Genomic DNA, 27,956 nt, shown 5'->3' on the forward strand with positions numbered 1-27,956 from the left:
AGAAGATGACCATAAATACTACTATAATAAATATTTTGTAAAACAGTTTGATTATGCTGGCAATGTGTCAAATCTCCCCCTGTTTTTGAAGCATTTAAAAAAATGAATACTTTTATAAAATTTAAGTGGGGGTGTGATGAGACACCTAAGTTACGAGACAAGACACAGTATTGGGTTCACGGGATCAAGTAGAGATGAGATTTAACAATATGTTTTAACAATGCCAAATTATGTGAAAAGTTTGAACATTAAACACTTACTTTACTGCATTCTTGCAAGTTTTCTGCTTTTCCCGCATCAGTTTACGGTGGAAATGTGTTTATTTATGGAAATGCAAAATTCATGTGGCAGTTGGCAATTCAGAATATAATGTTATCTAATGCAGTGCAGCTCTCAGGCATTCTGTGTTGCTTTCAGATATGTTTCTCCTGTAGATCAGCTCTTTTTTCACGCGATGTGCCGATTGTTTAGACGTCTGTGGATAAGCAGGCATTTCAGTCATATTTAATAGATAGAAGCAAAACAGCAGAAGAAAGATAAATGCATCAGAAGTTCTGGCCGTGACTTCAGCGACTATGGTAATAAGGTAATGTTGACCTGCACACGACAGAGACATGGTTTCCCTTATCATTCAAAATCAATGCAGAACAAATGATTTTCACCCGCACGCTGTGTGAGCACAGTAAGTCACGGTTTGCTAGCTTCCTCTCATTCATCAAAGGACATCTGCGTGACAGGTGCTGTTATAAGAAGGAGTTAGGTATTTTAACTGCAGAGCAATGTGTGTGCATAGCGAGTGAGTGGATGGGCGAACGTGAGAGGGTGAGCAGCAGAAGGTGACGCTGAAAGCGAGCAAGTAATAAGTTGGCAGTCTGGCAGTAAATGTAAAGTGTAGTTCAGTTAATAAAGTGTCGTTTCCACAACTGCTGGAAAGTGAAGGTGCTCTCCCTGTGCCTCAGACTCTGGTCTAAAGGCTGAGCAGGACGGGACGGATCGGAGTCACTCAACTATACTCACGGTAGGATGTTTCAAGCGGAAAGTAGCATGAACACAAACACAATAGTAACAGGATTAAATAACCGAACTAATCAACATGGGGAAAATGATGTCCGTTAGAGGCTTTTTGGTTTTGATTACTCTTCAATTGACCGTCCAGCCCTAAGCACAAGGCTCTTTCTTCCTCCCTGGAAGTTTGCAGAGTCTTCCCTGGTGCTCTGTGGTGACTGCGACACAGCGTCACTAGAGCTGGAGGCGGGACCAAATTTGACAGAGTAATTCCTCTATGCAGGACAAATGCTGCAATTCAGGGAAAACCCGTTAGTATCAGCAACTGCAAACCAACACCCATATTTTGCTATTGTGTGCAATGATGATTGACGTGATGTTCTTGCACAATATTACCTGCCAGAGGAGAAGTGGAAATCCTTCTAGTCTGAACATTGTCTGAACACACGTTTCCCGATGAGCTACACTTGGGCATGGATGAAGAAGAACTTGTTGGAAACTACCTGCAGTAACTACTGATAAAATGCAGAAAGTTAGAATTCTCTGTTGAAGATTTTGAAAGGGTAGTGGTGTCCAGTGAAATAAAAGATTTAAAAAACTGATGCAGGTAGTACAAATGACCACAATAGCTCAACTTTAACCTCTGCTTTTGGAATATTTCTTATTTATTCACTTTATGATCTGCAGTAATACAAATGTTCAATGTTACTGCGACTGCAACAGTCACTTCTGTACATGAGTAGAACTGTATGTGTATTCACAGTGAAATTAGATTTTTTGATTTGTGCAACTCTTAGTCGATCAACTTTGGGTTGCCAGACGATTGAATTCACCAAAACCTCCGGTTAATTTAAAGAGAGTATATAGTTATTGTAGTTAATATTAAATTAAGTTTACTATACCCAAACCTCAGAAGCATGCCTGTAATTTGGAACAGCCCTCCCGTTTTGCAAATATGATTAAGTCTCTGTTGCTCTGAGTTTCCCTTCACTAACAGAAAAACTGTGTTTGCACTTCGTCAGAGTCAGTAGGTCTTAACAAGTCTTAATATGTATTTAAATTAGATTTAAGACTGTAAAGTTGACATTTCACTACAGGTTAATGGAAGACAGTTGCTTCAACTGGTTTTGGTCGTAACTTGCTGAAGAATGTATTCGACCTAATGCATTTTTTATTTTGATTTTTTAACACTTTCTTTTTATTTAAACAAACAAACAGTAGGTCCATGCAAAGTTCAACTTCAGCTTGTGCAGTTAACTGAGCCTCCTCCCACCAGACCTGCTCATGTTTCTCCTGAAGGCTGCCCAGGCTTATTCATTAAACCTACAAAGGTCAACAACACTCTATTAATCGTTGTTGTACTCTGAAGGCCTTATTGGTTTATATGCCCCACTTCCTTTTTTTAAATTCCTTCCTCAAAGGTATCGTTCTGTTGATAGGAAAAATTGTTTAAAGAGCTAAAAATAGCTCTTGTGTTGTTGTTCTATTATGCGCTACTTATTGCTCACATGTAGCTCAAAATAGAACACTATGTTCTTGCATCACTATGGACTTTCACATTCACTGGACCTTTTGTACTTGCACTATGTGTGTAACACTGCGCCCAGATAATTATGTAATTCCAAGTATGTGCGCCTGTCTAGATTTATGTTGGTGATAATTAAAATCATCTTTGGTACATGCAATATTATGCTTAAAACAGGTTGTGCAAGGTCCAAAGGCCCTTTTCAAAACATACTTCTCTCACTAGTTAAAATGCTTAACCACGTCCTTCAACGGGGTCCACAGTCACACAGATGGGACTCCTTCAAGCTTTCATTCAAAGACTGTTTTATTCACAGTGGGAATATTCAATCATCTTCTTAAGTTCCTCCAACAAATATATATAATGGGTACCTTTTTTAATTCTAAAAGCACAACAAGGACTAAGTGGTAGGCCTTAACACTAGAACAGCCATTGGGTCAAATTTTCCTAAAAGTGTGTTATGTAGCACCCCCTATTGTTGTAAACATGCATAAAAGCTGCTGCTTATAGCTTTTGTGTATACATGATCATCAAAACTAATGCTGCAGTAGCCTAGTTTTTCCCTGTGTTCTGCGGTCCCTTCAAGAGAGCGTGCGGCTCCCTCGTGTGCTTTTTGACCAGCTATAATTTTTCCAATGCTGTGTATTTAGTAAAAGTGATCATTATATATTTTTCCGTTGGGTAAAAATCTACTATGAATTTTGGAATTGATGATAATCGTTTCTTTCGAATAAATAGCCCTACTTTTATTTGAACTTTCAAACTTTTGTAGCTCTGTGTTATTCTCCGGATGCCCGATGAAGTCCGAAAAAAAAAAAAAAAGCAAAACAGAAGCTGTGTTTAGAATATAACTTGGTTATAACATCTATAACAGCGACGAGTGGATGACATCAAAGGAGACACCGCGCGCGAACATGCCCTTCACAGATGCGCGGTGCAAAGTGATCGACCTGCACGGTGAAGGCAAAATGAACAGATTAGAATAAAGATTCGGTAAATGCCTGAAGTGTGATGGTGTTTATAGGAAATGCACAGCTAAGGTGATTTCTCCAGAATCGCTTTCTCCAACTTTATGATGCAGAGAAATTTACAAAAAATTTGCTATATTAGAATATATATATATTGTTATCATATCGCATAGCCCTAACGTTATCTGGAGGAAATTGTTCGAGCGGGTCAGGGGGAGAGAAAAGTCACAGGCCGCATCAAAAATCAAAAGGAAAAAAAAAAAGCACTTTGGACAACGCAGGGCTCTACAGTGCGACAAATTCAGTTGCATATACTCTTAAATATAGATACAAGCAAAAAGTAAAAATGTTTTAACAAAACATTTATTTACATTTATTCATCAGATAATTCACAATCACTCGAAATTAATAGGGGGGAGGGCTGCGTAGAAACAGCGGTTTATGCTTCCCTATCTCCCTCCCTCCTGTCTGTGGATTACAGCTACAATGGGGAAAAACAGAATTAGGTCCGAAAGTTCTCTTTACGACCACAAAAAGCAAACATTGACAATGTAATATGGGAAATAACGCAAATGATGTTGGGGGCTTTTTTGATCTGATTATTGCTGCATATACTTTTATAATGAAATAAATGCATTTCATAAACCTCATAAATCAACTCTTCTTTATCAGAAGTTTATAAATGTAGGCTATATGACAGTTCATAATGTATTTTTGTTGGTCTGGGTCCCATGGACTTGGGCTTGAAATCAATGTTATGGAATGTTTTCTTAATATGGACATATGTTATGAAAATATGAACATGTTAAAATGTATAGATAGCATCCTTAATCCGAACCAGTTGACACCGTGAGGTACTAAGAAATTCCCTGATGAAATGTTCATCATGAATACATATAGGTTGGGAAATGACTTAGAGTTTCTGTGTGTGGTTTCACGTTAGTCATTGGTGTGTCATGATCTTATAGTAATCTATAAATATGTGCACGAATTTAGCACAGATCCACAGCTATATTTGCACAGTTGTTTGACTTAAAACACTGTCCAACCTTTGAGTGACCTTTGAATTTCATCTCAGCCCCCTGTCTGTATACGTATTAGATGTGATGTCATTGATGGGGAAATTAGGCAACTGCCGCAGACTTAAGCTGGTTAACGGTTGTAATCTTTACTCATTACCATTGATGGCAACATTTCCCTGCAACACTGCTCAAAAATTTGCCCCGTGAATCATCAGCTTTACAGTGCCCTCCTAAAGTATGGGGGGGGACACTCTCACCGGCCACTTTATTAGGTACTGTCAATTGCTTGGTAACACAAATAGCTAATCAGCCAATCACATGGCAGCAACTCAATGCATTTAGGCATGTAGACGTGGTCAAGACAACTTGCTGAAGTTCAAACTGAGCATCAGAATGGGGAAGAAAGGGGATTTAAGTGACTTTTAACGTGGCATGGTTGTTGGTGCCAGACGGCTACTGGTATTTCTGCTGATCTGCTGAGATCTTCACGCACAACCATCTCTAGGGTTTACAGAGAAGGGTCTGAAAAAGAGAAAATATCCAGCGAGCGGCAGTTTTGTGGGCGAAAATTCCTTGTTGATGTCAGAGGAGAATGGGCAGACTGGTTGGAGATGTCAGAATCAGTTTTATTGCCAGGTACATTTTCACATACGAGGAATTAGCCTTGGTATAAATTGGTGCTTACAGTAAATACGAACATAAATATAAATTAATATATAAAATGTAAGGAGATCAAAAATCTACAAGTATACCAAAATTACCATTATACTATAATACAATGCTGAAAAGTGTGTGCAAAAAATCACAACATGAGCATAAAGCACAGTTGAGCATTGTTGTAAAACGCAGAAAGGCAACAGTAACTCAAATAATCACTCATTATAACCAAGGTATGCAGAACACCATCTCTGAACGCACAACACGTCGAACCTTGAAGCAGGTAGACTACAGCAGCAGAAGACCACGCCAGGTGCCACTCCTGTCAGCTAAGAACAGGAAACTGAGGGTGCTCCTCAAGTCTCTGAATTGCATCCACATTTCCCTCACTTGCGTCTTTTCCTTGCGTCTTTGTCCCGCCCACCGGGGATGCATGGAGAGACACAAGGAAACCAAGCCAGGAGAGAAGGGACAAGGAAATATGTTTGTAGGGACATGAGACGTCCTTTGCTCCAAAGCGTCACTAAAGTGACGTCTGTTTCTGATGACGGCGGCAGCTGATCACAGCTGGATCAGCTGTCAGTCGGCTCTAACGGTTGTAGAGACTTGATGGAGTTTGTGTCTACATACATGTGCACTGTGGTACTAATAAAGTCGCACAGTTATCAGTGCAGAGCAGAATGATTCTGTTACCTGTTTTTTTTTTTTTTTTTTTTTTAGCACAGCATCTTATTCATCATTTCATAAGCTGATTTTACTCGCGGAGCCACTGACTGCTTTCATCAGATGCTTTGCTCGCTTCATTAGATACTTTGGTGCAGTTTAGTGACTTGTCCGACTCCTTATGTGTGCTATGTTTTATTTTCGTCTATTTGGACTAAACACAGGAATGAGCAGCCTCACATGTGACTGAATAGAAATGACGATAAATTATGTACATGTTTTTTGCTGACAGACTCTCTGCCTTTAATTGTCTCCATAATAAAAGTTGATCGAAGAAATAATAGAAAGATTTTTCTAATAAATAAATAAAGTTGTGTGTGGGGCCTTTGTTGTTCAGACCTACAATGAACACAGATTTTAACAAGACAGTGAATCATAAAACAACTCAAATAAAGGCTTTGCAGTGATACACTTGAGTTTAATCTGTCCTGATGTATCAGATCAGTCCAATCAATATAACTGCTACACAGTAAGGGGGCGTGTCGGTCATTAAAAGAATTCCGCGAAGGATGCACTGGTGTATCCTCGCTCATAGCTCCTCGCTCCTCGGAGCGCAAATAAGAGCTTTGGGACGGCCTGCAAGATGGCGGAGTGGAACAACTTCTGGTTCAAGGATTGATGAGCGAAGAAACGACAAATAAGACTTGAGAAGCACCCAGTGGCCAATTCATCTTCATCTTCCAATAGAAGATTGGAAAAACGTTGCCTGGTCTGATGAGTCTCGATTTCAGTTAAGTCATTCAGATGGTCGAGTCAGAGTTTGGCGTAAACAGCATGAAAGCATGGATCCATCCTGTTCAATCCCCCTCTGTGGCCCATTGTGTCACTGAGCAAGACACTTAACCCTTCGTTGCTCCAGAGGTGTGCGACCTCTGGCATATACAGCAATTGTAAGTCGCTTTGGATAAAAGTGTCAGCTAAATGAATAAATGTAAATATGTACGTATGTATGTACGTACAGTTGGGAGAACAAGTATTTGAGTCTGTAATAAAATGGATTTTTGTTTTAGATTCCGTGTCTCACAGTTGAAGTGTACCTATGATAAAAATTACAGACGACCTGCAAAATCAGCAGTGTATCAAATACTTGTTCTCCCTACTGTGTGTGTGGGTGCGTATATATGTATAGTGAGGGAGAGATTTGGACAATGACAGAAGTTATTTTGGCTGTTTACCAAAACATTCAAGTTACACTTGCTGAAGACAAAACTTAAGGCAGAAAGACCCTCAAATATGCAACAACTAAAGACGGCTGCAGTGCCCCTCAAAGCACCACAAAGGAGGAAACCCAGTGTTTGGTAATGTCCATGGGTTCCAGACTTCAAGCAGTCATTCCCTGCAAAGTATTCTCAACAACATTTTCATGTATTGAATTAAAGCTGAAAGTCTGCACTTTCAGCAATTGCATTTTGTTGTTTCAGTTCAAATCCATTGTATTGAAGTACAGAGCCAAAATCGTGACATTTGTAACTATGCTGATTAGCTGTTTGCTTCTCTAAAATGTTGTACACAAAGTCTGGTGAAAGTGTATAAAACCTTTAGAAGAATTCAAGGGTTTATTTATTTTTAATGAAAGAGTGAATAGAATTCCCAGTAGGCTTCAAATATGAGGAGTTCTACTCAATTAGCAAGCAAAGTTGCAGCATATACATCTGATTTTCAAGGTGTTTACGAGTGGGCGAGGAAAGCGAATGAAGAACGAGAAAGAAAGACAAAGAAAATCAGTGTGCTGGCTCTTCAGACGCAGTTGCCTAAAAGAAGTATACATGTGAATACAAGCGTCTTGTATGCAATGGCACAAAAAGTACTTGGGGGTACATCCAGTTTATTCAAAATGAGATGAAATGAGGATGTTAGAATGGTAATGGTGTTTGCTTTTACACTGCACCTTGTTTCTAACCAGTCATTAATCATCTTTTTAGCAGACCGATGGAGCCTCCGTCAAAGAAGGAGGTTGTTCCAGTCATGAGGCGACCTGATGAGTGGAAGGACCCGTGGCGTCGGTCTAAATCCCCCAGGAGACGCCCCGGGCTGGGCTCCCCACCACGAGGCCGCCGGCGACACCGGCCCTCAGGCTCCTCCGTCTCTTTGTCAAACTCCTCCAGGTAGGAACCCTTTTCTTCAAGTCAGGACATCCTGTGTCGTAGTGTTGGCGAAAGAAGCTTGAAAAACAAGCAGCCTTTTATTCATTAATTTATGGCTCCAGGCATTCAACTTCTAGATCTGCCAATGACCGCGAGCGTGATATGTCTGACTCATACCTCACCGCTAAACCACGCTCTAAATACACAGCTGGCCAATCAGCGCAGTATAGGACTCACTCTAACTGATTTCTTTTGCTGTATTTTTCTAAGATATGGTCAAAAGCTGTTCCTGGGGCATCTTGTAATAGTTAGTCGTTTCCCAGAGAGGTTGACAGGAGAAGTACAATTTATTGTCTTTCCAAAACCTAAAATAAATCCAGAAAAATGTTGGCTGTGGGTTGTTCCTAATGTGATGTTAGTAAGCTTACGCTAGCTAACTTACTACTGAATGTAACGTTATAAAGCACGACTCGTTGTCTTTTGTCTCAATGGTCGGGGGATGCGGTGGTTCACTTGTGCTGTGTGATCGGTAAGCTTTAGCTTCTATCTTTTTTCACGTCAGTTTGACAGCCTGAATACAACCTTCAAATGTCTGAGATCGCTTTTTCCAACAAATTTGACAATATTTCTCAGATGTTATAAAATAGATTTATTGATGGCCTACGTCTAAAGTCAATAATGAGTTCCTGGGTTTTGGCTGTGTTGAGCTGGAGGTCATTGTTCGAACACCTCCATGCGGTACTGTGTTCCATAATTGTTTGTGATGAGGCCCACAGTGGTTGTGTCGTCCGCATACTTTATTGTCTTTACTGAAGTGTCTGTGGATGCAAAGTGTGCGTTGTAAAGGGAGAAGAGCCAAGGGGAGAGAACACAGCCCTGAGGAGCCCCTGTACTGAGGGTGAGAGGGTGTGAGCTTATGTTATTAACCTTCACCCTCTGTGATCTATTCCACAGGAAGCTCCTTATCCAGTGGCGTATGGCTGGGTCAATGTTCATGTCCAAGAATGTGGTAAAGAGTTTAAATGGGTTATTAGTGTTAAATGCAGAACTGAAGTCTATGAACAGAATGCATGTATAGGTGTTTGGTGATTCCAGGTGTTGCAAGGTATGGTGGAGTGCTATGCTGATTGCATCCTCAACGGAACGGTTGACTTGGTAGGCGAATTGATACCGGTCCATCGGTGAGGAAGTGAAGGATTTCAAGTATGCCAGAATAATTCGTTCAAACGCTTTCATTACCACAGATGTTAGGGCAACTGGTCTAAAGTCATTGAGGCAGGAGATCTCTGAGGACTTTGGCACAGGAATGATGATGGAGCATTTAAAGCACTGTGGGACTGTACATTGCTTAATGAGATGTTAAATATGGTGGAAAATAGTGGCGCCAATTGAGCTGCATAATGCCTAAGCAAAGCAGGACTGATCCCATCCGGCCCTGCTGCTTTCCTGATCTTAAGCCTCCGAAATGAAGCTGTCACCTCTTCCTCCTGGATGTAGAAGAGTGGTGTTGGAGTGGGTTCGGGGGTGATGACTGGTGAGGTTATTTAATTTGTCTGGGAGGCTTGGATCGTTATTAAGACGGGAGATGGGGTGTTTTTTGTATTCTGTCAAGTCCTTAAGATTTTTCCATATTGATCTTGAGCTGCTTGATGAGAATTGTTGCTCCATTTTAGTTCCACAGCTGTGCTTTGCTCTCCTTATTGCAGCTCGTACTTTATATTTGGCCGCTCTGTATTGACTCTTGTCTCCATTTTTGTACTCCCAGTCCTTTTCTTTGCATAAGAGATGTAAGTCTTTGGAGAACCATGGTTTTTTATTGCCATAGAATGTCACCGTTTTGGTGGGGATGCACATATCCTCGCAGAACTTGACGTATGACGTCACAGTATCAGTGAGTTCATCGAGGGAGTCACAAGCTGCACTGAATATGTCCCAATCAATGCATTCGAAACACCCTTGGAGTGTTTCAATGGGATCGATGGACCATGACAGATTTGGATGTTTTCCAATCGCCAATAGGAACAACCCTCCTTTAGAACAACATACTCCATACACGGCTCCAGGCTGCAATCATTTTTGGAGACAGTGCTACTGAATTTTAAAACAAGGAGCACCAGTGCGAATACATACATATACAGTGTATGCGTGTAAACGTGCAGTTGTTTTAGGCAGGAAAAGAGAGGAGCACGAGAGGAGGAGGCATCCCCAGTCACAACAGAAACGTTTGGGACATTCTGAGTTCTTGTGTTTTTCCCTCACAGGAGTGTGTTTAAGCACAGGAAGAGAAAACATTCTTTTGATTCTTCCGTATAAAAAAGAAAATGATTTATTTTTGTTGTTTCTGCCAAATCAGTAGCCACTCAAGCTCAGCTGTCATTTATCAAACTTTATATAACATAGATTTGGTATACCAGAATGCATTTGGTGTACAGTGATATTTGTACAGTTCAAAGAACAACAGCCACAGACTTGTTACTGGAAGCTGGTGCTCATGGTGGTGTTCTACGAGTCCAACAGGTTTTTGCCATTCATTTTACTTAAGTCAGTTTTTAGAATCCCTTTATCTCTTCTGATCAAAACTTGATATCTCACTGCCACGTAAAGGTGTAGGCTGGCACTCTCATCACTGGTGCCTCAGGCTTTGTAGTCTGTTTTGTAAAACATACACAAAAGCCTTTGTTCCCAGAACATATGAAACACTTCTTTTACGACCCCTTTCACCTGAGTGTTGTATTTTCGATAATAGTAGTATCGAATTGAATATGTGAAATTAAATAAAGTTTAGTTGAATGCAATTATCCTGTGGATTCATGGTCGTGCACACAATCATGTGACAGGTCGGAGTGATTGCATTTCTCTAGTACTGGAGATTCATTTGTTTAATTGTAATTGGGCTAATCAGACCTAGTGTAAGAGAGACTGTGATGCAACAAAAGTATTTGGTGAATTGGATGTCATGATATCTTTATGTCTTGATAAATATTAGGATGCCAACTGGCATGAGTGTCTGCCATACACGTACTGTTTCCTAATTGTCAAAGAAAAGCACCTCCTCTCTCTTTCTTACTATATTCATAACTACATTTGCATTGGCAATGCTGACATGTTGATTCAAAGTAGGTCAAATGTTGTACCAATTCATCAAGTACATCTTGAGGTATTTCACAGAATGAGAATGAAAAGTCAGGAAGTCACCAAAGTCAATAGAAATCATCCTCTAAGCACCATGGATATTTGTACCAATTTGCAAGGCTATCCTTCGAATAGTTGTTGACAGTGACTAGTTATTTGTCAGAAAAGGCCAAAAAACTAAACACAGAATACATTACACAGCTGTTTCCACGGGCTGAGTTAGTGCTCCTTATGACATTTTACATAATCATCTGCACTGTGCATAGCAGATTCTCTATAGTATGAATGTTAGACACTCTCTGCTGTCTGTTCTGGGAATGTAACCCGCTTACGACGATTTTGAGGTCATCTGATGTAATTGGAGAAATATTGGTCTTCAACTGACAGATTGCACACATTCCCAGACCAACCCCTTTCGGCAGAACGGCAGTGTTCGACTACTCTTAATACGTTCTTTAATTTTTACTTCATGTGCTGTGTGTGTTGCAGGTCTTCATCTCGCTCTTCATCCTACACAGGCTCTGGGTCGTCTCATTCTCGCAGCCGCTCTTCCTCATTCAGCTCCTACTCTAGCCACTCCTCCCAGCGGAGCTCCTTCAGTGGAAGCCGATCTAGGTAATCAAGAGAGAGTTGTCTGCATGTATCTCTGTGTGTGTATATCACTACACCTACCGGAATTTGCACCAACGGGAACAAAAAAATTTACCAGTTACACCTGCATGACATTTGAACACCTCCACAGAGCACACTACAAGTATTAGTGAGCTTTAGGCTTGTTGCAATTGTTTCATCTTAAAAGCCTTCCAGAGGCTCAAAGGGCCTAATGCCTTCTGTTCCTTGTAGGCTTTTAATTTGACACACCAGAGGATGTATTGAGTTTCACTGACGTTAACTTAACAGCACTTAAAAAAAAAAAACTATTACCGAGATGAAGTAATTGTCTATGATGAGTGAATGGAAACCGTTTTTGTAAAAAAATTGAAACAAGGAGCTGTGGAGTATGACTCCGTTGTACTGATAGAATCCATAACATAGAGATGTCATGGGGCTGAATTTACCATGTGAGCCCTTGCAGAACAATCCACCTCAATAAGTTAGACCTAGTTTTCATCAGTGAGCCTTTAGCCTTTGTTTGTGTTGTGTTAATAATAATGCTAAATTGTGCTATGCCTGACTATTAACACATTGATGGTCCAGCTACACTATATAGTATTTAAATAGGAGGATGTGTAAATAATATTAATATATCAGCTCTCAGAAAAAAACAACCATCTAATGCTACTTTGCAATTTGGAGTTTGACAACAAATCCCAGGATTGCTCTAATGTTTTGAATTTTTAAACAATACTAGCATTATCTATAGGACTGTCAAGCCACTTAAAGCAACTATAATCAACTATAACCAATGATGTTAGTGTTATGTGCTCAGCCCCAAACAGACAGACACAGTTAGTGACTTGCTGGTGAACATTGTAAAGCATTTAGCAGCTAAATAGCTAGATGTTTCCCCAATGAGTTGGTAGAGACCGAACAGGATTTTATGTTAACGTGGTGGCCTGAAACACGACTCCAAATGATTCATAATGCTGCTCCCTAACTGTGTAAATAAACAAGTATTTGCTAACCAGGTTGCCATATGAACTTAAAAAGTTATGTGTCAATTTTGTGTTGACAACTTCCGCTGCCACCAAGAAGCATTTCAAAGCATACTTTCTGAGATCTGTACTCCTTTGAAATACAAGTTGTAGACAACAACATCACTAGGCAAAAACATTAAACTCTTCAGTTTTCTTGAGTCAGCAACTACACACATGAGCTTTATTTCCTTGATGGCAGATCAAAGCACAACTTTTGTTCAGTTTTTTCCCAATTTCATAATGCAGCATTATAAAATAATTTTATACTTGTGTGATGTAATATTATCTTAAATTAAGCTGCTTAATGACTCTTTTATGACTACTTTTGATTTATAGGTCTCGGTCATTCTCCACAACTCCCTCACCGAGTCCAGCACAAAGGATTGCTAAGAACAAACCAGACCTTCCTCCTGCATTACCTAAAGGGTAAATGTCAAGTACTTAAATCCATTTAATCCATATTTAGCAATGCTTTTATTATCTGCTCCCATCTTAGTTTGTCCTAAAGTACATATTCTTATTAGCATTAGTGTTCCACTCTTCTTTTTATGATAGTACATAATGTACTCAAATTTTCAGAACAAGGCACTTTTGAGGTCTGTTGTTTGGGCTTGCTTCAGCTAGGCCTGTCGCAATTAGAACATGATCGCCTGATCACGATTATTTGAGCTAACAGCGATTTATTTTCGCCAGTGGTGTGATGAGACCTCGCAACATTAAAATGTGACGATCTTTCTCGTCGGGGTGAAAGCTGTCGCGTGAAATTAGAATAGAAGATGCCACGGTTTGTGTGGCAGCATTTTATGTGCCCAGGAGAAACAATAAACGGCAACAGAGTGACAGACGGCTGCTCTGCCATGTAATTTTGCGATATCATTAGTTATCTGACAAACTTGTTTCCATCGCCAATTTGTCCCAACAAATCTTTAAGGACAAAGAAAGAGTACGGTCTAGACCTGCTCTTTTATGAAAAGCGCTCTGAGATAACTGTTGTTGTGATTTGGCACGATATAAATAAAATTGAATTGAACATAAACCCCAAGCAGATGTCAAACTTTTTTACCGCTATTGTGGAAGTCTTGTTGAGTTTTGTCACTTCATCCAATTTTTCTAATTGGCTCATTTGCAAAGAAATGCTTGAATAGAAACATGTTTTTGTGTTTCTCTGTTGAATATTAACTCTTAAACTTTTAAAATAAAATAGTGTCCTTTTTACATTAATTATAATAAACTATTTGAAATGAATATGTGCAGCAGAGCGAGAGGTGAAACGTTGTGTCAGAACATGCACAAGCTATTTGGAGATAATTGACACTCCTTTGTCAACGATGAATGATTGATGAGAAATTTAAATTAACAACATGGATTTAGGCCTAATATGTCATGATTGTTACAGCTCTAGCCCCAGTATCACATTGCATCATTCCTGATTACTGATAATGTTACTGTTATTATTTATCAATGTGCTCTGCTGGCATACTAGTTGCTAGCACATGCCTGCTCATCGTTGTCTGCATGCTCAACAAAACAAGAAGTGCCTTTTCCTTCCCTAAGCATGCCGCTGAAGCCGGGTGCCATGCCCCCTCCTCGCAGGGACAAGCCTCCCATGAAGAAAGCTCCCAGTCCTCCGCCACCTGGTGGACTGCAGGGCAGGCCTTCCAAACCCATGCCAGAGGTAGGGAAGCCTCCCGCCAATCCCCGGGAGCCTGGAGCTGCAGGCGGCGGAGTAGGTGGCGGTGGAGCGGGGAGACCACTGCCACCACGGGAACCTGGAAAACCTCCCACTCCAAGGGAAGATAGGCGGAAAGAACGGCTGCAGCGTCCTCCTCGGAGGTTGGTATCTCGTCTTCAAGCTCTGTTCATTTTGTCAAAACAGCCATACAATACATTTCACAAAACAAAAACTATAAGGTACATGCCTGGAGTGGAACCAATCTTCGTTCATGAATCTATCTTTAAGTTTTACTTTTTCACAAAAATATTGTTAGTTTTAGATGAGATTCTGATTTTTCTGCTTGTAGAACTTGCTCAAAAAGTCATGAAACTTTGCACCCATGGTTGAACTGAATACGCAATTTTAGTAGGGTTTTTTTTTGGGGGGGGGGGGCATTTACCTCTGGTGCAAAAAATACTAATGTCGCTCCCCCGAGGCGTGTGTGGATGTGAGGGCCTGTTCAATGCTTTAATTCATGTTGTCCTTGCAGACCTGTGTGTTCTGTGTAAACAGGCACACCAAACAAAATGTGATTACGGTAGGTTTTTTAATTGAAGTTAGTAGTATAAAAATGGAATGCCACAGCATCATTGAACTCTTTTTGAAGTGCTGCATATATGTAGTGTTTTCACTGTGTCTTGTCACTCTGAATTGACAAACTGCTAATTATTCCTTACCATGTTGTGTGAGCACAGCACAGGTATACAGAAAAAACTGTCTGGATGCTGTGCTATTAGTCTCAGGTGTGTGTGTGGGTGCGCGTATGTGGGTGGAAGAATGTTACCCTGTGTGCATGTTTGTTTATTGGACTCTCATTTGGAAGGAAGTGTGTCAACAGTAGTTGTTACACATGATACATTTGCAATAAGCAGAACTGTGTTCCCTACCACATTAACATTTGTGTGTGGCATTAAGTGATACTGCGGGTGTATCCCACAGCTGTGCATTTTGGGGGAAGACCATAGAGTGTGTGTGGGTGGGTATGTGTGGGTGCGTGCGCGCGTGCGTGTAAGGGAGTGGGTGGCTGGCTAGAGGAAAAACGTTGTTGAGTTATGTACACATTGTGTGTGACAGAGAGGAAGAACAGTTAAAGGGCAGGGAAGAACAGTAAGGATGTGTGAGAATGTTTTTATATGTGTGTGGGTGTGAGTGTGGGCAGAACATGTTACACTGTGGAAACTGTCCAGGAAAACCAGTTCAAACACCTGTTTGTTGTTTCTGTTTATGAACTACTTCCCCCTGATTGACTGATATAATATAGATTAGTTATACTTGCTGGGTCACTGGTGTGGAGTAACAGTCTCAACATGTTTGAGGAGACAGTGTTACTGGCTTAAAGGTTCACCACAGTGGTATTAAATATATTATAAATTACAACGTGTTGCCAGGACATATGACAGATCCTCCCTTAGAGTTCAATAAAAAAGGGAATGGAATGTCACCCTGCATCCCCTTTAGAAGTCGGGGAGATCATTTAAGTCCTGTAAGTAGCAAGGTGGGGCCTCCATGGATCGGACTTGTTTGTCCAGCACATCCCACAGATGCTCGATTGGATTGAGATCTGGGGAATTTGGAAGCCAAGTCAGCACCTTGAACTTGTTGTTGTGATCCTCAAACCATTCCTAAACCATTGTTGCTTTGTGGCAGGGAGCATTATCCTGCTGAAAGAGGCCACTGCCATCAGGGAAGCTCACCTCCAATGATCCATTCAGCTGTTCTTTCCATGGTTATCAAGTGGCAGGGTGGATGAAGCGTTTGTGACACTAGTGTTTAGACAAAGCCTTTTCATACAGTTAGCCTAATAAGTCATTTTCATGCATGGGAATTCAAATTCTTAAAACAACCATTGGAACTCCTACTGCGTTTAAGTTAGTAGAAAAATGTGCCTGTAATGGTTGGTTTATAAACCTTATTATTTAAAAACTCAGAGCCAGGTTCATTATCATTTACTACTTCTCTGTCTGTCTCTTCCAGGCGAACTGTGAGTGGGAGTGTTAGTGGAAGTGGTAGCAGTTATAGTGGTTCTAGCTCCAGATCCAGATCCTCCTCCAACTCCCTCTCTCGCTCTGGATCCAGAAAATCCAGGTACTCGCCCATGTGAAGACTCACTGTCATCAGTACTGCCAAGTGCCAAGAACTTTCTTATAAAGAGATGTTGTTGATCATGTATTGCATTATAAGTGGTATTTCTGATCTTATTATATAATGACCTTATTTAATAACAAACAAATAACAAGCAAATGGATACAGAACATGTGTATAATTGTTAATTATAGCATCTCTTACACACAAATGTGAGAGATGGACATAAAACATGATGCTTGATGAATCTTAAAGAGTTGTCCCTGTTTAAACTTTTTCAACCTGCCCAATTGGATTCAATCATGTTCTCTCTTGCTTTCATGTGCTGTCTCTTCTGGGAAACTCTAGGAAATCCAGGTATGAGAATTATTTTTCAGTGTGTGCAAAGTGCATGCTGTATGTGTGTAGACATGTGGGCATGTTGGAACTCAGTCAGTCCCAGTTATGTGTCCTGTGTGACTGCTGAAGAATCAGCAGCTCATGGCTGTTGTTTCTTGCCACAGATCGCTGAGCGTGAGCAGCGTTTCATCCGTGTCATCAGCGTCGTCCAGCAGCAGCTCTGTTCGTAGTGCAGACTCGGATGACATGTATGCTGATCTGGCCAGCCCAGTGTCCTCTGCCAGCTCCCGTTCTCCCACACCAAATCACCCCCGCAAGGAGCGAGGAGGGCCTGCGCGGGACCGGCCTCCACATGGCAGAGACAAAAACAGGGGTTAGTGTTAGCAACAAAGCTCCATGCTGCAGGACTGATACAAGACAGCATAACATACCTATACCTAGAATTTGTCTAGTATAAAAATTAAAAAATTATTAATTATCTAATTAATAATATTTTATCTATAAATGGGAAATATAGGACTGATGATTAGCACTGCATGGTTTATTTGTTCCCATATTTTCCTGTCCATCACAGAGAGACCATCAAAGAAAGATGAACCCTTTAGGGAGGACCGCAGGAAAATTGACCAATCTGATGCCCCACCTCGAGGAGGCAACCCCATACCCAGATCAGGACCTGGTAGCAGGGGTGGCCACCCTGTGCATCCCCCACCCGGCACCATGGGCCCCCCAGGAAGCTATGGAGGTTCAGGTTCCCACAAAGATATCAAACTCACCCTGCTCAACAAGGTAACTGTTGCTCCTTTTTTCCAATTTAACGGGTCTCTTTACCCAAATTTACTAAAGACATTTTCTCTTTAAAATTGGTAGTCACAAGTCTCACAGACAGGGTTTTGGTTTTATGTGCTAAGAAGTTGAGATAAGCTAGATAAACTTACTGCAATTTTTTTTGTCTTAAAGGCATGAACTGGCTCTTAAACACTCAACAATGTAATGAGAAATGCAAGGAATTTGTGAAGAAATTTAGGAGTAAAAAATTGCATTTAATATTGGACACCTGTCCCACACAGCGGATGTGCTGTACACGCAGTGGTTATCATTGTATGGCAGCTGTGATGTGATGGGCAGGAGAAGGAGTCTTTGTTTTTCCAAGCACTGATGTACATCAATGCTTGGAAAGAGGACAGCCTATCCTAACAAAAACAGCCTTTATTAGAATAAAGGCTAGAATAAAAGTAATTAAATAACAGAGAGGTGGCACAGATACCAGTCAGCCCTACAGCCAATTAAGCTGTCAGTATTAAGTTCATTAATCCACTGCAGTTCGCAATAACTGGAAAAGTAAAAAATGTTATTTTTGCTAAAAGATATTTTAATATTTGATTTATATTATATACAGTGGTGTGAAAGTGTTTTCCCCCTTCCTGATTTCTTATTTGTTTACACATTTGTCACACTGAAATGTTTCAAAACAAATAAAAATTTTAGACAAACATAACACAAAATGCAGTTTTTAAATCAAGGTTTTTATTATTAAGAGGGGAAAAATCCAAACCCTTAGCAGCAACTACTGCAAGCATTTGCAATAACTGGCAGTGAGTCTTTTACAGCACTGTGGAGGAATGTTGGCCCACGCATTGCAGAATTGTTGTAATTCAGCCACTTTGGAGGGTTTTCAAGCCATAACCGTTTTTTTAAGGTCATGGCACAGCATCTCGATTGGGTTCAGGTCAGGCCTTTGACTACTGCCATTCAGAGGTGGACTTTGCTGTTGTGTTTTGGATCATTGTCCTGCTGTAGAACCCAAGTGTGCTTCAGCTTGAGGTCATAAACAGATGGCCGGACATTCTCCTTCAGGATTTTTTGGTAGACAGCAGAATTCATGGTTCCATTTACCACAGCAAGTCTTCCAGGTCCTGAAACAGCTAAACAGACCCAGACCATCACACTACTACCACCATATTTTACTGTTGGTGTGATGTTCCTTTTCTGAAATGCTGTTATTTTTACGCCAGATGTAATGGGACACACACCTTCCAAAAAGTTCAGCTTTTGTCTCGTCAGACTTCAGAGCCTTTTCCCAAAAGTCTTGGAGATCATCAAGAGATTTTCTGGCTAAACTTATCCAAGCCTTTGTTCTTTTTGCTCAGCAGTAGTTTTTGTCTTGGAACTCTGCCATGCAGGCCATTTTTGCCAAGTCTCTTTCTTATGCTGGAGTCACGACTGACCTTAACTGAGGCAAGTGAAGCCTGCAGTTCTTTGGATGTTGTGGGGGTTTTTGTGACCTCTTGGATGAGTCATCGCTGCACTCTTGTGGTAATTTGGTTGGCCAACCACTCCTGAGAAGGTTCACCACTGTTCCGTGTTTGCCATTTGTGTATAATGGCGTTCACTGTAGTTAGCTGGAGTCCCAAAGCTTTAGAAATGGCTTTTAAAACCTTTTCCAGACTAATAAATCTCAATTACTTTACTTAAATAATTTCTTTGGATTGCAGCATGATGTCTAGCTTTTGAGGATCTTTTGGTCTACTTCACTTTGTCAGGCAGGTCCTATTTAAGTGATTTCTTGATTGAGAACAGGTGTGGCAATAATCAGGCCTGGGTGTGGGTAGAGACAGCCGGGGCAATCACTTTTTCACACAGGGCCATGTAGGTTTGGATTTTTTTCCCACTTAATAATAAAAACCTTCATTTATTCTTCATTATATCTTCATTGCATTTTGTGTTTATTTGTGTTATATTTGTCTAATTTCAATTTGTTTGATGATCTGAAACATTTCAGTGTGACAAACATGCAAAAACATCAGGAAGGGGGCAAACACTTTCACATCATTGTATAATATATTATGAGCTTGCTTTGTTGTACATTGGCTAGAATGTTTGGAACTAATAGTTTGCCTAGTGCTAATGTTTACAGTCCAGTCTAAAATAAAACTTTTTTAATGATGCCAGATGTAAGAATGTGAAGCAATTTACATTTATTAATTGTGTTGTACTGTACTAAGTGTGAACAGATTGTAACGTAACTTAAGAAATTAGACCTTCCCAACTTTCTCAGTTGCGTGTAACAGCCTGTGGACTGATTTCTGTGTAGACGACTGTAGACGGATGTTTTTCTGGGAAAATCCAAAGAACGTGACGTCTATGTGTGCTCCTGAGTGCCTTCTCTTCTGCTTCCCCACACCTCCAACAGTGTGCAACACTATCTAATGTTAACTTAGAACTGTTCAACACAAAGTCTAAATTCACGCAAGCAGTACTGCAAGGCAGTATATATATTGTTTTTTGCTGGCTAATGTTAGATACAGTTAGAATGTTTAATTGCAAGCTAGCTAACAAAGCAAAATTCTGTCTTGAATGGATAACATCAGCTGGTCTGGCTGGTAGATTGGCTGGCTTGCCGTTTTCAGGTTGCTTTGTCTTCTGGCGCTGTCTGCATGCAGTGTGGCTGGGTTGTAGCTGACTTGTTAACCTCAGCTTGCTTTGTCGTTAACGTTGGCAAAATACCATACCTGTCAACATTGAGATTTGAAAAATAAAGAACATTTTCAGGCACCCCACGCCGGGCCGTCTCACCACCCCTACAACTGTCCACATACCGCTTACATTTAAACAAGATACTTACTTAGATTGTTTACTTTGGCCTTTGTCTATCAACCTTTGTTGTTCATGCTCTGTGAGTTCTTACAAGCCTGTCGTAAATCAAGAAATTGTCATTCACTTTCCATTAGCGACCTCGAGTCCTGCAAAGGTCATGGGACAGCAGAGGTTCTTCGGGGAAAGCTTATCAGTTCTCGGGACAGAGCTTGTTGATGACTCAAAGGCCAACATTCAGAGAGGTTTAATTCTGTTTATCAATAAATATTCAAAATGTTCAAAATCTGTGTTGACCATGCTACACAATGTGCAGACATTTACTGTGAAGAGCACTGGCTAAATCTACCTGCAAATTACTTAAATTGTACTTGTGATTGTCCGGGTGATTATTATTTATTTATTTGTTGCACTTAGATGTGGAATAAATAAGTAGGTTGATCTTGTTTCTTGCATTCAATTCCACATGTCCTGTCATTTTCCAGCAGCAGGGAGATAAGGGCAACAGGAAGAGATACATGCCTTCAGACAAAGACAGGCCAAGTTCCCCCCCCAGCAAGAGAATGACCATGTCTCCAGACAGAGGTGAGAAATGTGCTGAAAACAGCAAACACATCTGTTCACTGTCACACATCGTTTACTGTTTCACACAAACACACACCAGAGCTAGACCAATATATGGGTTGAATGTATATGTAATGTATAACAGTTGAATTAAATCAGGTATTTGCTCTTGTCGATCTCTGACATTGATGGGTTATGATGTGTGTGTGAATGGCTCTGGCAGTAAAGTTGAATAATGTGGTCCTCCCTCTAGAGTCAGTTCTTAGTCTGTTATTTAATCTTCTGTGTGTGTAATCAAAGTTATGCTGATTATACACTACTGTATCTTTGTAGTGTACATAGCGGAGAATTTAAGAGCTTAAGAGCCAAATGTTTTTGTTGAGAACTTTTAATTCTCCCTTCAGTGTACCATCAAAATGCTTTTCAAAAAGCTGTTATTAAGGTAATATAGTTGCATAATGTTGCTTTAACAATTGTGTAGTCTCCAGAACCACAGTAATGTGTATTTTAACTAACTCTTAGCAAAAAGAAGCCATACCTTAAAACTATTAAGTCCTAACAGCTTCAATAACTCTAACTGGTGTTTTTCAGGCCGTGATAAAAGAATACCTGGCAGACCCCCGCTTTCCCCTCGAATGGATCGGCCCAGAGGCCAAGGGCCCCGACCAATGCCCCCCCAGGGAGACAGGTTGGTGCAACCTTCAGCATTGCTGTAGGACTGTGACATGTATCCACTAACACTTCATCATACAACAACAGTCAAAAACAAGTCAAAAATAGAAGAAAAAAATTAATAAGGGATTTTAGCTGGAAGTGTGGAAATTCTCAAGTCAGCTGTTTCTGACACATCATCATTATTGCAAGCAATGATTGTGTTTACAATGGCCAATCATGGAAAGGTTTTCAGGGCATGAAGTTTGCCTGACCGCAAATGTTTGGACAAAATAAGGAACCTGCCACAGCAGTTACACCATCTCTGCACGTGTCGCAATATTCACTGGCACAAATTCCCCAGCATGCAAAAGGTGCTTTGTAATGGTGCTTAGGTGAAAATTGATTCTTTTCAGATAGAAATGACACATTTTTAGTCATATTGAGTTTATTGATTTTTGCATTTGTCGTCATCTCTGAAGCTCCGTCAAGTGGGAATCTCACAGTCAAACAGTTTTTTCAACCTAAAATGCTCACTCTAAAAGAAATGTACACGAAAGCTGGTTGCATTAGCTTTCTTAAGTCATGAAGTCTTGTAAACAGTGATGGGAATAGTTTAACTACATAAATGTACACTCGCATCAGTTTACGAGACTGTTGTGACTCCAGGTGGCTGGCTGCTTAGGGCTATCTCATTGTGAATTTAATGGTTGCATTTTAGAGCAACACTAAACGTACTCTGTGTTTTTTGACGACGTACCGTCTCTAGTTACATGAGGTGACATCATGGTAGTCGACTGAACAGCCTACAGATTTTACTTTGTTCAGTATGTCCCCTCCTGCGGGGTAGCTAACACTCATCATACAACAACAGTCAAAACACACTCACAAGACATGAGACATCTGCTGACAGCTAGAAGCTGAAGCAGATGTTGTCAGGAAACGCAAACAGCAAGAGATGTTTTCTTTCAGGTTGTGTAGGTCATTTATTATTCATGCTTAATAAATGATTTTCTTCTGGTTTTAGGGTTTTTTTAGTCTTGTTGCATTTTTAGGTGGAAAGCATCTATTAAATTGGTGCAAAAACCTGAGCTTTTATCTTTTTGACCATACTATGAAGCAGTTTTGCACTCATGTATGTATTTTACAATCGCATATGAATTTCTTTTAATTGTGCATATAATATTAATATAAATGTTTGATTATTAGCTTGACCAATTACTCATTTACTCTGATAGTTGTTCTTGTGAAATTTTGTTTCCTCCCAATTTACTTCAATACTAAATGTCAGGTCAGGCATAAACATTTAGTAGCAACTTATTTTTAGATTTAGAAGAGGAGTTTGTGTGGTTTTCATTTCGAGATGAGTATCTATGTAGTAAATATTTACGTTACAACTAGGCTTAGTTTAAACAGCTGGTTCCTCATCCAGGAGGAAACAGTGCAGTTGCTGGGGACTCTTTTCAGTTGTGCATTAATACACATGTGCTCAAGTGAGTGTTTCCAACAGCAGGATGTGTGTGGGATTAAGTGTGTGGGATTAAGTCAAAATAAGTGACGTGAAGTGTGTGTGTCACTCAGTGCATCGGTGTGGCCTATTAATGTGTTTTTTTAATATTTTTTGGACAACAGTTGAGCTGTGGGGCACAGAGGAAGAAGATATTTCAGGCTTTGTGTGTCATGCACAATACTTGTTAGTAGTAGGATCAACTCATTGTTGGTTGTGTTTTTTATTTGTTGACGGTGTTGAAAAGAATAATAAATAACCAGTGCCAATAATAAATTCTGTAAATATTTAATAGTTATTATTATCATTGCTGTAAGAAGCCAATGAGACAATAGACCTCTGACACTTTTTCACCCATATTTGATGACAACAGCTATTTTTATTGTTTTTGTAATTGTTTATTTTCTCTTTTTGTTCTGTCACTTCATAAATGCATGACTTGTGCAAAAGTGTGACCAAAATTCTTACTGCTCTTCCTCAGAAAACGTCCTCTGTCACCACCACCTAAGTCGTCTGGGAAAGGCCCAGTTGCGCCATCAGGCAAGCCGGCCACCCCGAACTTCCCTTCAGCCACTGGCTCGGGCTCAGGCTCAGGCTCAGGCTCGGGCTCCAACAAACCCAGCAACACACTGTCCCGCCGTGAGGAGCTGCTGAAACAGCTTAAGGCTGTGGAGGACGCCATCGCCCGGAAACGAGCAAAGATCCCCACCAAATAAACGGAAGCCTGTTCCTCACCTGTTCGCCTGCCAGTCTGTCTGTCTGCCTGCCTGCCTGCGTGGCCTCGTGAGCCGGGGCAACAGTGAGGGTCATGGGATGGAGCGTTTTTTCCCTGCCTTCAATGGACATGTAAAAATGTTGTTTGGTTCATGTATAAAGGCTATTGTGTAAGTGAACAGGAAGTGGCTGCCACAAAAACCATCTTCTGCTTGTTTGCCCCGACAGAGGTTTGCCTCTGCTCCATTCTAGAGGGTTGTTCACTCCCACATGCCCGAGTTTAGCTCCCCTTAAAAGTCTTTGATTACCTCATCAACGAGAAACAGGAGGAAATGTTTGGGCATCTGGTGAGGGAGGGACGTCTCAGGAATGGAGTGTACTTTGTGTAGACTTCACAGTACAGAAACAGAAGGGTAGTAAGGTGCATTTGATCACTTGCTGCTTACTCTGTTCATTCAGTGAAAAGGAAGCATCTTCCTTATGTGGTGTGATGAGTAACAGATTTATACACATTGACTCCTACTTTGTCTGTTTTTCTCTGCCCCCTTTTATCTTGTTCTCTCTTGCATCTTTTCTTTTTTTCCCCCCCCTTCAGTGTGGATTGGTGTGACTGAATCAGTTCCACAGGGTACTGACAGCATACAGGGCTTCACAACGCTTCTGTGTATAAATCTCCAAATTATTGAGCATCTGTATTCGGGCCCCTGTAAGTGATCATGAGCCCATGCTTTGTTCAAAGCGGATCCATCTTTAACCAATGACTCGTCTACGTTCTGTGTTTTAGGACAGTGTTCACTGTCACATCTTGTACAATAGTAGCAAGTCATCAGATTCTTTCAAGCGTATGGTTATAGACAGTGATGTGAAGTATTGCTTTTTTTAATTTACAGCATTTTGTTTTCTTCTTAGCTCTTCTCTAGTGATAAACCGATGTATTATTTGTCACATTTTAGTTGGGAGTATGAGAGGTGGAACGGGGACACTTAGAGACAAGATATGTCTTGCTTTTGTGACAAAAGCCTTCTAAATAAACTATTTTGATAAAGAGGATGGCTGTTGCCTGGGTTTTCTGTGCAAGACAAAATGAATGCGTTTATTTAAACATGTACAGTCACACATGTATATGGAGTTGAGACAATTCTTCAGCATAAAGAACATGGAATATACAGTATCTCACAAAAGTGAGTACACCCCTCACATTTCTGCAAATATTTGATTTTAACTTTTCATGTGACAACACAAGAAATGACACTTTGCTACAATGTAAAGTAGTGAGTGTACTGCTTGTATAACAGTGTAAATTTGCTGTCCCCTCAAAATAACACAGCCATTAATGTCTAAACCGCTGGCAACAAAAGTGAGTACAAGTGAAAATTACCAAATTGGGCCCCAAGTGTCCATATCGATGAACTGTAGCTCCCCAGAGCCGGCAGCACTCATGCAGCCCCAGACCAGGACTCTCCCACACTTGTCTCTGTACTCCTCACCTGGTTGCCGCCACACATGCTTGACCCCATCTGAACCAAATAAGTTTATCTTGGTCCCATCAGACCACAGGACATGGTTCCAGTAATCCATGTCCTCAGCCTGCTTGTCTTAAGCAAACTGTTTGCAGGCTTTCTTGTGCATCATCTTTAGGAGAGGCTTCCTTCTGGGACGACAGTCATCCAGACCTATTTGATGCAGTGTGCGGTGTATGGTCTGAGCACTGACAGGCTGACCCCCCACCCCTTCAGCCTCTGCTGCAATGCTGGCAGCGCTCATATGTCTATTTCCCAAAGACAACCTCTGGATACGACGCTGAGCACGTGCACTCAGCTTCTTTGGTCGACCATGGCGAGGCCTGTCCTGAGTGGAACCTGTCCAGTTGAACCGCTATATGGTTTTGGCCACCGTGCTGCAGCTCAGTTTCAGGGTCTTCGCGATCTTCTTATAGCCTCGGCCATCTTTATGTAGAGCAACCATTCTTTTTTCCAGATCCTCAGAGAGTTCTTTGCCACAAGGTGCCATGTTAAACTTCCAGTGACCAGTATGGGGGAGTGTGAGAGCGATAACAGCAAGTTTAACACACCTGCTCCCCATTCACACCTGAGACCTTGTAACACTAACGAGTCACATGACACCGGGGAGGGAAAATGGCTAATTGGGCCCAATTTGGACATTTTCACTTAGAGGGGTACTCCCTTTTGTTGCCAGCGGTTTAGACATTAATGGCTGTGTGATGTGTTATTTTGAGGGGCCAGTAAATGTATACTGTTGTACAAGCTGTACACTCACTACTTTTTGTTGTAGCAAAGGGTCATTTCTTCAGTAGTGTTGTCCGTTGTATTGAACCAACTCTTGCTTGGAACAGTACAACCAAAGGGTTGATTCCGTACTAACCCATTACTCACAACATTGCATTAACATGACTGTTTTGAAATGTCTGTTCCATTTCACTACCAAGCCACCACGCTTCTGCTAGTAGTATTGCTCCAGAGATCACAATCATTCTGTCATCGAGGCAGTCAGTCCATCTCTTGGGTCCAGACTGAGATATTTCTATAACTATTGGATGGATCTTCATGACAGTTTGTACAGATTAAACATTAACACCGGAGTGGATTTTCAATCCTGTCCCATCCAGTTCCTGAACATTTTTACAATCCAAAAATAGTGTTTAAATATATCAAGACTGCATATTTATATATAAAACTGACCTGTGATTCCTGTTCTGCAAAACTATACTAACTCTGTTGTGAAGTTTGCGGACGACACCACCATCATCGGCCGGATTTCAAACAATTCAAATTTATAATCTTGCAGAGTGGTGCTCAGAGAACAACCTACTGCTCAACGTCAGCAAAACTAAGGAGCTGATCATTGATTTTAGGAAGAAGGAGATAAAGACACACACTCCTGTCTACATCAGTGGAGGTGAGGTGGAGCAGGTGAATAGTTTCAAGTTCCTGGGAATCAGCATCACAGAGAACTCGTCTCACATCTCCACGCTGGGGAAGAAAGCTCAGCCCAAAGGATACTAAAGGACAGTACCCACGAGTTTCTGCTGCGGCACCACCAGACTGCAGAGCAAGTGCCTTAAAATTATATATATTATAGTGAATGAAGCAGCCAACTGATGACCTTTTATAGAGTCTAACAGCAAAGTCTTTTCCTCTTAATCAGTAGAATATCTGGGCCTTCCTCTTTGTTTCTGGTGGTGGACACCTTTGGATCAAATCTTCAGTTTCTTGGCAGTCTCACACATGGAACCTTCATTTCTCAGAAAAGCAATAGACTGATGTGTTTCTTGAGAAAACTGTTTTGTTCTGGCCAATTTCAAACCAATAATTAATCTTTAGGAGTATCAGCCCTTTGCATCCCCAGGAAAGACAACTTGCTTGCTTTACTTAACAGAAAAGAGTGAAAAATGTAATAGAAATGAATTATTTACAGTAGTTATAGACATTTGCAACATTATTAATGCCTTAGCTATATAAAAATCCATTTAATGCCATCTTGTTGAATATAAACGTACAGTATATTCAATTAATACTTGTATTAATTTCAAAAGTGAAATGTGGTGTGTCGAGTAATTTTTTTAAGTGTAATTAAGCCCTAAACTCCACGAGAATTCTCCGTATGTTAAGTTGTATGCTGAGGGGGAGGTGAACAGTCCTGGTCCAGTCTGTCATCTGGAGTGGGCGAACAAATAAATATGTTAGTGAGGTGTTTTCTGGATGCATGAAGTGTTTTGCATTTCGGAATTCCTTTCAGAGGTCCCTCTGAACTGTGTGACCTTTATCTGAACCAGAAATTTGCTTAAGTTTTCCATAACTTGGAACATGACTGAATAAACATCCCTGTAAGAGTTAGCACAACACTCAGTGGAAACGCATGTATTCCACTGCCACTGAAATGTAAGAAATATGAAAGTATGCTTTCCTATGCTGTTAATAGTCACGTGACCCCTCAAATTTAACTTGCAAACCATGGTGGTTTCAGTGCCCTTTCTCCGTGCCCCCAGGAGGACAACCGCAGCACAAACAAGTAAAGTTT

General features: G+C 40.7%; 1 protein-coding gene across 9 annotated transcripts in view; it reads left to right on the forward strand.

The window, feature by feature from the left end:
- The window catches only part of zc3h18 (zinc finger CCCH-type containing 18), a 53,026-nt gene extending 28,058 nt beyond the window's left edge, over positions 1-24,968 (forward strand). For 6 of the 9 annotated variants that reach the window (XM_046036773.1, XM_046036774.1, XM_046036778.1 and 3 more), the window contains 12 exons: positions 7,823-8,005; positions 11,606-11,731; positions 13,090-13,179; positions 14,308-14,586; positions 16,442-16,552; positions 16,898-16,906; positions 17,053-17,261; positions 17,463-17,677; positions 20,620-20,727; positions 20,968-21,067; positions 21,638-21,734; positions 23,686-24,968. In XM_046036773.1, the coding sequence (XP_045892729.1) occupies positions 7,823-8,005; positions 11,606-11,731; positions 13,090-13,179; positions 14,308-14,586; positions 16,442-16,552; positions 16,898-16,906; positions 17,053-17,261; positions 17,463-17,677; positions 20,620-20,727; positions 20,968-21,067; positions 21,638-21,734; positions 23,686-23,920 (1,762 nt within the window). In that variant the 3' untranslated portion in view covers positions 23,921-24,968. The remainder of the gene's footprint in view (positions 1-7,822; positions 8,006-11,605; positions 11,732-13,089; positions 13,180-14,307; positions 14,587-16,441; positions 16,553-16,897; positions 16,907-17,052; positions 17,262-17,462; positions 17,678-20,619; positions 20,728-20,967; positions 21,068-21,637; positions 21,735-23,685) is intronic. The other 3 variants (XM_046036775.1, XM_046036781.1, XM_046036782.1) reach the window with 3 other exon arrangements.
- Positions 24,969-27,956: the final 2,988 nt, after the last annotated feature.

The sequence above is a fragment of the Micropterus dolomieu genome, linkage group LG22 (assembly GCF_021292245.1).
Source record: "Micropterus dolomieu isolate WLL.071019.BEF.003 ecotype Adirondacks linkage group LG22, ASM2129224v1, whole genome shotgun sequence".
Classification (NCBI taxonomy): Eukaryota; Metazoa; Chordata; class Actinopteri; order Centrarchiformes; family Centrarchidae; genus Micropterus; species Micropterus dolomieu.